We start from the raw sequence: 14,130 nt of genomic DNA on the forward strand, positions 1-14,130 counted from the left end.
TACTTTATTTGTATGGTTGTAGCATAGACAGAGGGAGTAAAGAGAACAGGAGCAAAGAAATTAACTGTTGATTGTAGACTTGAATCGGCAATGTATGCCAGCAAACCTCTGTATTAAATGGTCACAAAGTCAACAAGACACAAATAAAGTTTTCAAACATTTCACTTCTTTGAAACTGCCCAAATATAATGTGGACCTCTAAAACAATGGCACAATATAACATTGTCACAAAATACCAGACAATTTAGTCACATGCCTACAACTATGACCAAGTGCAGAACATATGTAGCTGGTAGATTTAAGTCACTTTGATTGAAAATTCAAGCCTCCAAAGGGGTTTTGTTCTGGGTGGACCAAGAAGAGGCTATTTTTTTGTAGTTCAGGTATTGTTCAAAACCAAACGTACTGGACAGATCTGTGATTATTTCAGTACATATGCCCCCAAAAGGCGTTACTTCATTTTTAAAATATTTATCCTTTTTCTGTGCAAATATTCAGTAGTCTATCCAGATGACTGATAAATATATATTTTTTAAATATATTTAGTAGTAATAGTAGCCCACACAGTCACAAGTGACCTCTTTTAAGCATACTATCTACTGAATTTCATTGAATGTTTGCTGATGGATGAAACTCATTTTGATGTTCCTCAAAGTAATACTTAAATAGAATGTTTTATAGAAAATGGTATAACAATTTCTTCTTTGTAAGGTGCGTTCAGATTATGTGCATATACTTATTAGCTTATTTAAATAAAAAGGCATCTTGAATGTAAACATCAGAATTTTTGATTTAGTCATTTTAAACCAGTTACTGATTCAGAACAATTGATCCAGAACAATTAACAATTGATATTTGGGCCGATATTTAAACCCAATTAGACTTAAATACTCAATGGGAAAAAAAATACATTTACAAATCCAATGTTATTCATTCTCTGAAAATAATTGTTACATTTTTATGTGAACCTCTCAATGGTACTATGGTTTTTACATTCGTTTACACAAATTGAACATGTACTTTTTGTTTAACCAATCACTGGTACAGGTAGTTGATACAATTCATTCATTTATATATTTCTTGAATTTATGTAAAAATGTTGTCATGGTGGAGAAAATACAGCAAAAACAAGAGGTCAAACACAAGTTTGTTGGTAGCTATCAAGGGAGATAGACCTTGATTTGGTTTCCTTTTCCTTTACCACAACACAACCTTTCTCTCACACACCACACTCTTACAATGCAAACAAAAGGCTTGTACTCATACCCGAGTGAAGCTACATGATCCACAACCATTCATTGCATTGTGTTTTACCCTCAGGAAATGAACAGTGCTGCGGCTACATTGCACAGTTTCACACTTAATTCAAAGGAAGAAGGTAAAATATTGAGAATAGACAGTGAGAGGGTGTTGGAATGAGAAAGAGGTGGAGATGGAAGGGCAGTATTTGAAAGGCTTTCGTAATCCTTGGGGAAAAGAAATAAGGCAACATAGGAGTTTTTCTTTTTGGTTTTAGATTTGAAAATTTTGATACTGAGGGGTTAAAAAAAGAGAGTCCAAAAAGTTTTGTGAGTACATGCCTCAAGAGAAAAAGCAGGAGAAAATTAAATGAAAGAACCACATATGAAGGAAAATTGAGTTTTGTGACAACACCAGAAGATACTGAAGAAGCAATTGTTGCTCATGCGTTGTGGTTATATTGAATCCAACTTCCTTGACATATCCCTAAGACTACTGTATATATATATATATGAATACCCAGCGGTTCAATATTACATGTTATTTTTCAAGTCAGCGTACAGAAATGATCTACCAAACTATCTTTATTTTTTAACCTCATGACTAAATTACATTCATATTCTTATGTACTTGAATGAGCTTCAAGTACAAGCCTTGTCTCACTACCAAAAAGGGAAAAATATATAAATCAAACAAATAATATAGTGAAAAACAACAACAAAAACAAAACAAAAACCAAGAAAGTACAAGGGAGCGCTCAAGCCACTCCAGTGCTATAAGTCCCATAGTGCAAGCCCTGCAGGGGCGTCAGGACTGACTGACGTCCTCTCCTTTTTTTCTCTCTGCGAGAAAGAATTTGCTAACCAACAGAAATGGTGGCTTGCTTGTAGTAGATTATGTTTTCCTAAAACTAACACCAGCTACTGCCTCTTACAAGTAGCCTATACGATTTTCTCTGTCTTTATAAAGGAAGCTCCATTTATGTATACTGCCCAGCTGCGCTTTTCTCCACTTTACTGCCAAATTTTTCTCACACTCTCACTCTATTTTATTCTTTGTTTGTCTCACTTTGTTTCACCCATTCTGTCACGTCTCAAATTCAGTCAATGAATGGAGTGTCTTTGGTGGACACCAGGGGGCAGTGGGGAGGAGAAGGCCACAAACATGAAGTCGACTGGAACGTATGTTGTTGGAAGAGATTAAACCGTTGGCAGGAGTATTGGAAGTACACAGACTTATTTCATAAATGATCAAGGATTAATACCCACATCCTACAAACAAAACTATGTGAAACACAATATGTCTCTATACATAACATGGTCAAAAGTAGAGTGGATTCTAAATCACCATACATTTGATCTTGTCATGATAATTCTGGTTAGTGAAGGCATCACATAATAATATGTTTAATCCATATGACATGTAGCTACACCATCAAGTTGCTATGCTATGACTTACAAAAGAAGAACTTCATCTATGTTTTCTATTTACTGACCTATTAAGATTATAATAGCTTTTCCAGGAATGATGTTTTTACGTGAACTTCCATGGAACTGACCAAGGCTGATGCAGCACAAATGATTTTAAGTGTGCATGCCTACACCCCCAACACACCCCACAAAAACACTTACACAAACCTGCAGGCACACATAAAGCCGGAATACTGAAAAACACATGACTGGAGTACCTATGTAAGGTATGACACTACGAGCTACCCCAAAGTCTCCATGCATTACCTCTATACAAAATCACACTCTGTACACACTCATGCATGCGCGCACGCACGCACACACACACACACACACACACACACACACACACACACACACACACACACACACACACACATAAAACAGCTGCTGCATCTTCCTTCCCTGTGTGTTGATCATTTTGCTTTCAGTGATAAGCCACCCTTGCATTACTACAAGCAGTATAATTAACACAACTATTATTATCATTATTGTTGTTATACTGTCCTTATTATGGGAAACAGACAGAATTAATTTAGCAAAACACACATCCTGTTAGCTGTTATTGTTCATGTGTTATCCATAATATCATAATGATTCTGAGGATGGATATCCAAGCTCTAATGACACTACAGAAGAGGCAAAGAAGTGGTGTGTTGAAGGTGCATCTTGGCAGTGCCTGAAGGGGGCGTTATATTGTTTGTTCTTCACCCCCTTATAATCTTTTCTCCTCATCTTCAAGAAACCCCTCCATCTTTCCATCACGTTTGATTCCTATGTATGCCTATGCATTTGCTGCATTACAAAAGAGAAGTAAGAGCTGTGCAAAAGTCAGTTAACAAACAGAAAAACATAATTTCCACCCTTAATGGCCCCCTCTGCTCTTTTAAAGGTATTTCCTTGCTGCCAATGTGTACTCACTTATGGGTTGTCCTGCTTTGTGCTACTGCTGCCGCCACTGTTGTATAGGCTGGGGTTCACTACTAATGGATGGGGTACTGTGCCTGTTAAAGGGGCAGCAGCGTAATTGAAAAAAGGCAAGAAGGGTAAGGGCTCTTTGTCCCCTGATGCCATCATATTTAGAGTCATTGGTAGGGCAGCAAGGTTATAGGGGTATGGCAGTAGCTGTGGGCCATACAGTAGGTGATAGGGGTCAGGGTAAAAGGGCAGTTTAGCAGAGTCAGAGTGGGATACCATCTTCCCAAGTGATGGAAAAGGTAGGGGTCCAGCAGGGTAAGACATCAGGATTTGCTCCTCCTGTTTCTTACCAGAGCAGTACCCTCCAGGTATGACCAAGGGAAGAGTAAGCTCCTGGACAGGGTAGCCTGAGCCCATGTGGTATTCTGTAGGAGTGAAAGAGGTGTTGTCCTTTGATTCAGGCTCTGCTGTGGGCACTTGAGAATGTAGCAGGGTGTGGGAAGAAGGCTCACTCATCCCAGCTGAATTCGCTTGCAACATAAGACCCTGTTTTTCTGTGTTGTGCCTTCCTCTGTGTGATTGGCTTTGTTCCAGCTGTGGTCGCAACTGTAGGTCCAAGGGTCCTGGAGAGTGACAAGGTGACTTTGAATACCTTTGAGAAGGTCCTTTTGGAGTGGTTTGAATGACAGAGCATGTAGGAGATGGTATTGGACTGAGTGGTTCCTCTTTGGGCACTACCAATGACACCTCCTCATTACAAGACTGTTCCTTTGAGATGTTGGATGGATGTTTAATCTGTTGATCAAGCTCTCTCTTTTTTGCCAGTATTGTTGTCATGGATAAGTCTTGGGCTTGGCTGCTGGATTGAGGAAAGATTCTTAGATCCTGGGCATCTTGTAAATCACTGAAATCTTCATTTGGATTAATGTCACCTTCACTAAACACATAACATCTGCCTGTTTTTAGTGATATGGGTCCAGATGGAGTTCTTTCTCTTCTAATCTGAGGCTCTGTCAGCATTTGAGAAACCTGGAGTTGCCTGTCGCTCAGCGTTTGGGTTCTTTTCTGTTGGTTTAGTGTGTCTAAATTCCGTTTTTCTGGTGTTCTGTAGTCTAGGCACTCTGCACCATTCATTACTAGTACACTAGGGAGGTTAGGAGAGATGACGTTAAACCTTTCTAAAGTGGGACTGTGGATAACTTGGGAAAACTGTGCACACAATGGACTGTGGACTTTGTCATTAGTTGCCACTTTGGGGCTTTCACAATTTCTGACTCTTTGGTGTTCTTCCATGTTCTCACCTAGTTGGTTTTCAGTGATTTGACAGTCTGGTTTGGAGTAATATATGACAGACACAGGCTGTACTTGCTCACAATTGGTGTCTAAACCTTTGCTTGGTAAAGTCTCCGCTGCAGAAGGTGCGTAGCTTGGCATGTCTTGTTTTTCCTGTGTGTCTTCAACCTCGGTTGAACTGCCTAACTCATGTCGCTTGAGGTGGCAATTGAGTGCAGCAGAGGTTTTGCAGACCTTATCACATTGTGAGCATGTATATCTGATCAAAGGCCTCCTGCCCAAGCGAACTGGGCTGCCTTTCTCTATGAACCGTCCATCCACTCCATTCTCATCCACTTTCATTTCCACCTCGTTTTTTGATGACTGAGAAGTGAAGAAAGTAGGGGCAGACAGGGGCTTGTTTTTTGGATGCTGAGTTCTCTGATGTTCCTCTAGCTTGGACTGTGATGGGAATGGTGCCCTGCAAAGCATGCACACAAATTCAAACAGATGTGTCAACTCATGTTTGTCTCGTTTTCTTGGGCTGGAGAACCAGCGGCCACATGTTCCGCACTCAGATGCCTGATCTTCTGACCATCTTTGCTTGATGATAGAGGATGCTGTGTGTTGAGGATTGGATGTAGCCTGAAGAACAGATGAAGGGAGAGGGAGATCAGGCTTTCCAGGAGTTCCCTTTTCTTTTTCCTTCTGTTCTGTTCTTGAAGAGACAGGAAAAGTGTGTGACGTTTCTTTGACTTCAGCTTTCTGTGGATCAGTAACTTCTCTCTGCTCTTTCTTTACTTTTTGTCTCCTTTCCTCTCCCTCATCTGCATCTTCATTCTCAACTTCTTTATTAAAATTTTTTATGAGTCTCTCAGCTCTCCTCATAGGCCTCAGGGATCGTTTGTAGTGCATTTTGCGTTTCCAAGCTTTTGCCCCCTGCATATGAAGAGCCTTTCGCTTGGGTTTGTAAGAATAGTAAGGCCTCCATAGGTTGTCCTCCACATCATGGTCATTTCTGTCCTCCCTGACCTCCTGCCGGAAGAAATATTTCCTCACCTTACCTTTGAGTTTAGGGTTTTTCCATTTGGACTCCCCCTCCTTTCCTTCCTGACTGGAGTTGCGGTGTTTACGTTGGTGGTGATGGGTGTGCCGTTGCTCTCTCTGGTCCTCTTGTGATTGGTTACTCTTTTTGGGTTTGCTGCGTGTAGGGCTTTTGTCTCTCCTTAGATCTGTTTCAGAGATGCTCCGTTTGACAATGGCCTCCTCCCCTATTCGCACAGTAATCTGACAAAGTGGACCGCTGCCTTTGACTTCCGATCCCACCACTAAAGGTATTGTCTTAGTTGACTCTGTTTTATTGTGAACTTTTCGTCCCTTGTGAATTTTCTCTGTTGGCTGTCTGATTTTCAAGACCTCTGGGTCTAAACTGACAGCATCCCTTTCCCTGTATGCCTCTGTGTGCTCTCTCTGGCTATGTTTTCTAATCTGTTTTTGACCTGTCTTTGTATGATTTTCTGGACTTCTTTTTCTCTCCTCAGAGTCCATCTTATTTCTGTGAACAATGACAGAGGAAGAAACTGCAGTGCTGTGCATTATGACTGATGGTTTGCTGTGTGCAAATGCAATGACTGAAGAGACGGCTCCTTCTGGGCACTTTGAATTTTTTCCTTTGCCATTGTTACTACCTGACAGCCATAAATCTGACCCCTCTGTCTCTCTGGCTTCTTCTGTCATGTCTGTTTGGGGAGAAGCTAGTTTTTTACCCTGCTCCACACTCAACCTGATAGGGAATCCCTCAGGCTCAGCCTTGATGTCTGGGGTTTTAAGATCTTTCAGGAAAGACTCCAATTTTTTTGTGTCTAAAGGTTGTGGAAGGCTGCCATCTATAGATAAAGGCAGGGTAACTGATGAATCAGAAGTGAGTAGTTCATCAGCCATTGGCTGACTATATGTTTTGTAAGGTCTCTTTAGAGATCGCATGGGCAACAGGCGGTACAGTTTAAGGCCATTGACCTTCTGCTTGTAACCGCCATTGGCTGTTTTCTCACTTGAGATCAAGCCAGGATTGATACCATGGAAAGCCTTTTGGTGTGTTTTAAGGTTGTAGTAGGTAGGAAACGCCTCCCAGCAAAAAATACATTGGTAGCGCCTTTCACCAGTGTGCCACACCTCATGTTTGGTGCGGTACTCAGCCAGAGCAAAAACCTTGTCACAGTAGTGACAGGGGTACTTTCGGCGCCATGAATGCACATTGGAGTGTCGCTTCAGGCTAGACAAAGTCATGTAAGAGCGCTCGCACACGGAGCAAAAGTAAATGATATGTCCATCCACCACTTTTACAAAGTGATCCTCTTCCCCCAGGGCATCCCTGCAAGTCAGTGTTTCAGCATGATGGGCATAAAGGTCGCGCACTTTCTTTATGGGTCGTCCAGGCCTTGTTTCTTGTCCAAGCTGTTCTGGCTCTGGAGCCTCATCTGCTCTCTCCCCCTCCACTTCACCCTCCTCCAGGGGCTCTTCTTTGGGTGGCACTGGAAAAGCTGGCAGCCCTTGCCTGCAGGTGGCCTCATGGGATTGCAGTCTTTTATTATGGATGAAGGCTTTGCCACAGTGGCGGCAGCTGAGTACTCGTCCCCCCCGATGGAGACGCATGTGAACAGTGAGGGACGAGGCAGTGCTGAACAGACGGTGGCACACCCCACACAGTAGTTCTGGCTTCGGCACTGCCCTAAAGGAGTCATGGAAAGATGGCGTGGGGAGAGTCAAGGGGGAGGAAGCTAGAGAGACAGACGAGGGTGAAGGAGGAGGAGGAGGGGTTGATGAGGATGAGCGAGGGTTGATGCTAGGGAGAGGAAGGCTCAGTTCAACATGGAGGCTGTTTGCCTTGCGTTTTTTGCCTTTTGAACTCTCTGGATCCTTTACACCTTGGTCCTGGTAGGCTCTTGCGCTGAGGTTGAAAAGGATGTGTGCTGTTTCTGTTGTTGAATGCTCTTTGTACCCATTATTGAGACTAACCCCAGCTGTCTCTTTTGAACAGTCCATTTTATTAGAGTGTTGTAAGGGAGATTTTGGGTATCGGGTACCACTTCCATCAACAGAAAATGACAGAGATGGCTTGCAGTTCTTACTGACTGGAGCAGTTAGATCAACTGGGAAGGAGGAGGAAGAGCATGGCAGGCGCTCAGTTTTTGATGACGTTTTGGATAGCTGTTTGTCTCTGAATGCTTCCCCCTTCCATGCCGTGCCATCTGAGCTGTCTCTGTCATGGTCGTCAGAAGAGGAAGTGGGGTTGGATGAGGAGCGGTGCTTCTGTCCAGAAAAGCCAGACAATCCAGCGCTGAGGGGAAAACTGAGCGATATCCTCGTAGTTTTGGCACCATCTGCCTCCTCCGTGCCCTCTCCCATCCTGTCTCCTCTCATGTGTTTATTTCTGTGTTTCATTGGATCCTTGTACAAGTTCTCTAAGATGTTCTCCAAGGCTATCGTTGGCCAAAAACAGAGCACTAGACAGTCAAAGGGTATATCTGTAGTCCAGCAAGGTCCAGGAAAAGACTTTAAAGAGTGTCTGTTCTAGCTATATATCTATCTGCAGAAGTTGTCGATTGAAGGATGATGGAGAACAGAAATTTCAGATCAAGAAGATGGCAGTTCATGGAGGTCAAGTTCAGAGATGACGACCCCTAGATGTAGGTAACATTGTGCATCTTTGATTATCTTGGTATAAAACAGGACGAGGATTGCCGTGCATTGAACATTCAGCTCCAAGAGTGCAGCGCAGGTGTGGAGAGGGTCCCAGCCATCCTCTCCCGACACCATGACCCCGCTCTTAGTCCTGCAACAGAACGAAAATAATTTGTTTTCAAATATTGTTTTAATCACAGGAAACATTGTATATTTTAGACAACCACTAACACCAGAGAGTTTTGTGCTAGTATTAAACTGTCAAGAAATACACATACACAAAAGTATGCAATGTGTGATGGCAAATCAGTGTGCTAGAATTTGCTGACTATAAAATACAAGCTAGCACAAAGTAAGCAATCCATTAGGGTAGTCATACATGCAACTTCAGACAAGTCAGACAAGGTTGGTTGCAGTCATCTCAGTTTCCGAATTTGGCATGACAAAATCTGAAAGTGTGGAAAGAATCTCAGCAATCAACCCCACTGAGTCACAGCATTCGCTTCACCTAATTGAACACTGCTAAGATTTAATTAAGATTTCCCCAACAGGGTGTTATTTATAGTCAAAGTGCTCCAAATATGCCTAGACTGAACAGGTACCAAAATATAGATGGCCTTTTGAACTGAAGCATCTTGTATTCCTGATAAAGTTATTTGGATATATGTATAAATATGTCATTTTACTATATAGCATGTAATGCAGAAGACAGAAGACTGTCATGTCAGTTTTTCTTTAGCAGTCTGAGAGTGAATAGTCCACATTGTTGTTGCATTCATAAACCTTTTTGGTTGCTTATTTAATGATCATCTTGTTTGCTTAACCTGTTTGTTAGCCATAAAGAAAGAGCATTCTTAGTTAGCACTAATGATGCGACATCAGAGAAAATCCCCAGTCATGGTTTTCTGCCTGCGTTTTAGCCAGGCAGGCCTCTGTAAAATTCCACAAGCAGCCCTGAACACACTGAAACTAGGTCAGCACTGTTATTGCAGAGAGAGAAAGAGAGGAGGAGGGAGAGCAATGGAGAGAGAGAGAGAGAGAGAGAGAGAGGTGGGGAAGAAAGCGAGATCCAGGCCTGGAGACAGGAACAGCCACAAACACAAACTTACACATGCACAGAAACACACACACACACACATACACACACACACAGGCAGTCAACAAGCTGCATGAGCACACAAGCATTCTCCTCTCAACACGCAAACACTTTTGCAGGCGTGCAGGCACATATGAACCGGTCTGTCTGTAAACAAGTGGCTTGACAGCTAGCGTTGCCCAGCTCACCACAAATGCAGCTGCTGAGAGTGTGCAAAGGATGTCCTGCATAATAATAGATGTTACATAAGAGTATATTTAGACAGGAAGAGTTGAAAAAATTATTTAAACCTGTCCGGCACTTGTTGTGACTGGCCGCTATGGCGTAAAACAAGGCCTAAGGATGACACAGTTTTACATGGTGATTGCATAGTGAATGGACAAACACATTTGCCACCCCCTCATTTTCTCTGTACGTCTGTCCCTATTTATCTCTCCCTCTCACCCTCCTTTTTCTTCACATATGACGCACACACTGCCTCTCAACAAACAGTTCCTGGCGCAAGAGGCTGGCCAAGCGTGACAAGGCCTTTGCCTTCCCCCTCAAACTGCCCCTCTACTCAAACATCTGACCGATTGAAAGAGTCAGAGCTGAAGTATTAAAGTGTTGCATCTTGCTAAATTACATATTATATCAAGTCAATTTAAAAAAACGGTTGGCAAATTGACTTTCTCCCAAATGTAGGAAATTGAAAACAAGCATCACATCTGCATCATCAGCTGGAACGTAAAGTGCATGCTAGTCAACCAGGTAAAGATTTTCAATTTACGCACAAGACCGCTAGTTTTATAATGCTGTCACCAGTGGGTTAGGAACTGAGAAGAGGCTCGGAAGAAGCCGGATAATGGGCTAAAGGTCTTTAATTTAGCTGTGCTAGTGAAAGAGACAATGGACAGAATGGCAGTGAAAAAGGGTAATGAGTGAAGGCCGCCTGTTTCCGTGTGGCCGTGACGGGGCCCACCAGGGTGAGGCTGACTGTGAAAAGGGGGCTGTCGCTAGATACTGAACTCTGCACAACCCCCTGCCAAAAACATAGTGGAGCCAGCCAGAGGATAGATGAGGGGTAGGGAAAAGAGCAAAAAGGAGGAGTAGGCTGTTTTGGAAGAGCAAGAGGGAAGCAGTTGGGAGCTGGAGAAGGATGGTCCGAGAATGAGTTTGTGGTTGAATGTCCTCACTCCTTGCTTTCCCCCTGAGCAATTTATGGTATCTCTGTGATTTGGCATGACGGGCCATGCTCCAGCGGGTCTGCCCATGTTACACGCTGTGTTCGACATGGTCCACTGAGTTTAAACTTGACAAGTGATTCCCATGAATCTGTTGCTGTAATATGATCAAGGACAATATTCTAAGTAGAGAAAAACTGGAATAAAATGTAATCACAGATAGAGTGAGAAACTCCACTAATGACCCTGGCTGAAGCTACTTCCTCTAGATCATGCCTGAACCTGCTTCCATTATGCTTTAGTTTGTTTTAGAAGATGAGCAGCCCTGCCATGTTTCCGTTCTAACATTGATACCTCTTTTGCTACAGTATGGCAGAAACTTAATGCTAACATATGCCAAAGTTCCAATTACAATATCCCATGCTAGCAGACTTGAACCCATAAGCGGTGACAGTAAATTAAATTTGACCCTGGCGTATATTCATCTCACCTCAATAAAACCATACAACTTGGCTGCTTGGCTTCTAACGACCTCTGACCCTATGGCCTTGTAGGGGTTGTTAATAGTGTACCACTAAGTATGCTACACAGGAAAAGACGTTGTAAATTTGAAAAGGGAATGTGCATCTTATAATATCATCCACCATGCGTAAACACAGGTAGATGGTGTTTTTAAGGGCTCCATATTTCAAGACGCACTTGGTCATTAATTTTAAAACCGAGTCCTTCGCTATTGAGATAATTTCATCAGATGTGAACTTACCACAACATAAAGTATCCAAATTCAGCAGAACAGAAATATGGAAAGAGAACGCAAAAAGTATGAAGCTTTATTCTCATTTTACTTTAATCTTGGAGCGACTCACCAGCCCTGAAAAAGAACTGCGTGGTTCAGCCACAACAGCGGAGGATAAGGGAGACAGGCCTTGATTAGCACACACACAAACCCACACACACACACATTTCTGGTGTCTACACAAAACCAAAACAACATCGATATGATATGAGAGTGGCACAGAAATGCAAGAAGCAGGAAGAGGTGAAGACAGAGAGATAGATCAGAGGAAAAAGTCTCCTTCTCGCTCCCATTCTCCGTTAGGCAAGCACACAACAAGACAACGTACCTCGGAAAACCTTCTGCTGCATCTCGGCTGCGATGTGTTCTCTCTCACACTCTCTCACTTTCCCTCCCTCGGTCTGTGTGTCCTGGTCTGCGTGTTCCCGTGTGCGTGAATGAGTGAGAGAGAGAGAGAGAGAGAACACAGGGAAAGACAAGCGCGTGCATACAGGCAGCGCTATGTAGAGGGCAGAGACGACTCTCTCGCACTCTGACTCTCCCCCTCCTTCTGCCGCTCTATCTCTCCTTCCCTCGCCTGCACTCTCGCTCACTCTCTCTCTCTCACACTTCAGTTTGCCACTGACACATGATTCTGGGCTGTTTTTGCATCTCCCCCAGCCTCGTACCCCTTACTCACCCGCACCCACCCCCCAGCCTCATTTTAATTCCAATTCTCTTTTTTATTCAAAATTTGTCTGTTCATTAGACACACACTTTCACCATGCACACTCTCTACATACACCAAGCCTGATGATAGCAAGGAAGGGAGGGAGAACGGGAGCGAGGGAGAGAATGAGCGAGTGAGAGGACGCCATTTAAGCAGTTTGTTACGAGCACTGCCAGTCCCCAAAATGGCTGAAAACAAACAGGAGCCATGCCAACAGAAAAAAAGCTTGGCCATAGAGACACGAAGGGAAAGAGATAAAGAGTAGGAGTGGGGAGAAACAGAGAGACGCCAGACAATACTTGGGTTAAACTCTTTAATAACTCTAAATAAGTGAGGTAGCCAAATGAGAGATCAAAGAGAAAGGCATGGACATGCACTTTGGTTTCCATTTTCTCCTCTCTTTTACTTCACTGACTGAAAAGATCCTTCTTCGTTTATGGCAAGAAGCGGTGGAACAGAGGACTAAACATTGGAGTCTTTGGCCGAGACGGCCCTCTATGACAGATTTGGCCTTCTCGCCATTATGTGAAGCAGAGAAATAGCACCTCTATTTACTTTTTGTCCTGCCTTCATTTGCTGAAACAATTCGTCTGACATTTGCTGGATCGATCAATCCAGTTCACTGTCAATGCGTAATCTATAGCTATTGAAAAGTTCAGGAACCACCTGTTTTTAAAACTGTTCTACAGAATTGTGTGTGGAGGACTATGATTTAAAACTGTCTGTCTTGTCATTCAGAAATATTTTGGACCTGCGGAGAGAACAGGGCAACAGGATAAAGAAAATGAGGGTTTTTACTGAAATTTTTCTCTCGCTTCACTCTTCCTCTTTTATCCCCTTTTCTTCATGCCCAAATTTCTGCCAAACAGCTCATTATACCCCCCATCCTACGTTCCTTTCCCCTGTGCCCCTCGGTCCTTCTCTCTATTTTTCCTTTCTCTTTCGCACTCCTTCTTTTTCTCTTCTATTGTATGCCAGCCCACTTGTCTCCATGGGAACTCGGTTTGGAAGGGGTGTTGTTCTTATGATCTCTCCGACTTGGTGGAACTTTGTCACTTTTCTCACACCTTTCGCAGATTCTGTTTTTCTATGGGCTCTTATTGTGAGCTCGATTATAAAACGTTCATTTCACATGTTTGTATTTTGTCGTTTGAAATGATTTGTTTCTTGCCATGTTTATTTTGTAATTCATAATAGTTAAGGTAACTTATTTAAACAGGTTCACCCCAAAGTGTTTGATATTTTAAGTTATGAGCTGTTTGGGAATAGGTATAGGAATAGGTTGAAAATGCACCGTAAAGCTGTAAGACATTTCACCATAGTCAATATTAAGTGGTGCCAGAAAACATGTCAAGATATGTAGGCAATGCATGTTTCATCACTTGGTGTGGGTAAGAAAATGTAGTTGTTGATAAGGAAGTTCTATGGAAGTTTGTCTATTTGATTTAAGGTACCTTTGGGATAAGACTTCAGTTCAAGTCAAAGTCAGTGTGATAGCAAATGTTGTGAGAGTGACATTTAATGCAAGGATCATGCACTAATAATTATACATTCATGCTATTATGTTATTATTTTAATTTTATTACAACTTTTTATTTCTTGCTCAAGCGAGTAAGAAGAGGCCAGACAGAGGGGGTCTTCACAAACTAAATCAGCCATTCAACTCTGCAAACAAGCTTTGTCATATTCCAAATTATTGTATTTGTCATTTGATTGCCTCTAATCTTTGTCTGCTGTGAAAATAGGTGGCTCAAATGTTCCCCTGCTCACTGCTGATCAAAGGCCGT

At 42.6% G+C, this 14,130-nt stretch overlaps 2 protein-coding genes across 2 annotated transcripts in view; one reads left to right on the forward strand and one right to left on the reverse strand.

The window, feature by feature from the left end:
* capgb (capping protein (actin filament), gelsolin-like b) overlaps positions 1-14,130 on the forward strand; it is a 71,320-nt gene that overhangs the window by 12,842 nt on the left and 44,348 nt on the right. The window lies entirely within an intron of this gene.
* Positions 987-12,253, reverse strand: zbtb4 (zinc finger and BTB domain containing 4). Its single transcript, XM_056255523.1, has 2 exons — positions 11,963-12,253; positions 987-8,730 (listed from the first exon to the last, which is right to left on the reverse strand). Exon 2 carries the CDS (start codon positions 8,337-8,339, stop codon positions 3,630-3,632), a length of 4,710 nt encoding a protein of 1,569 aa, XP_056111498.1. The 5' UTR covers positions 8,340-8,730; positions 11,963-12,253; the 3' UTR covers positions 987-3,629.

This window comes from Rhinichthys klamathensis, unplaced genomic scaffold (genome assembly GCF_029890125.1).
Source record: "Rhinichthys klamathensis goyatoka isolate OS25496 unplaced genomic scaffold, OSU_Roscu_1.1 h1tg000121l_1, whole genome shotgun sequence".
NCBI classification, from domain to species: domain Eukaryota; kingdom Metazoa; phylum Chordata; class Actinopteri; order Cypriniformes; family Leuciscidae; genus Rhinichthys; species Rhinichthys klamathensis.

Coding starts and splice junctions, on each gene's coding strand:
- zbtb4 (XM_056255523.1), bottom strand. CDS start 8,339: ATGAAACACAGAAATAAACACATGAGAGGAGACAGGATGGGAGAGGGC.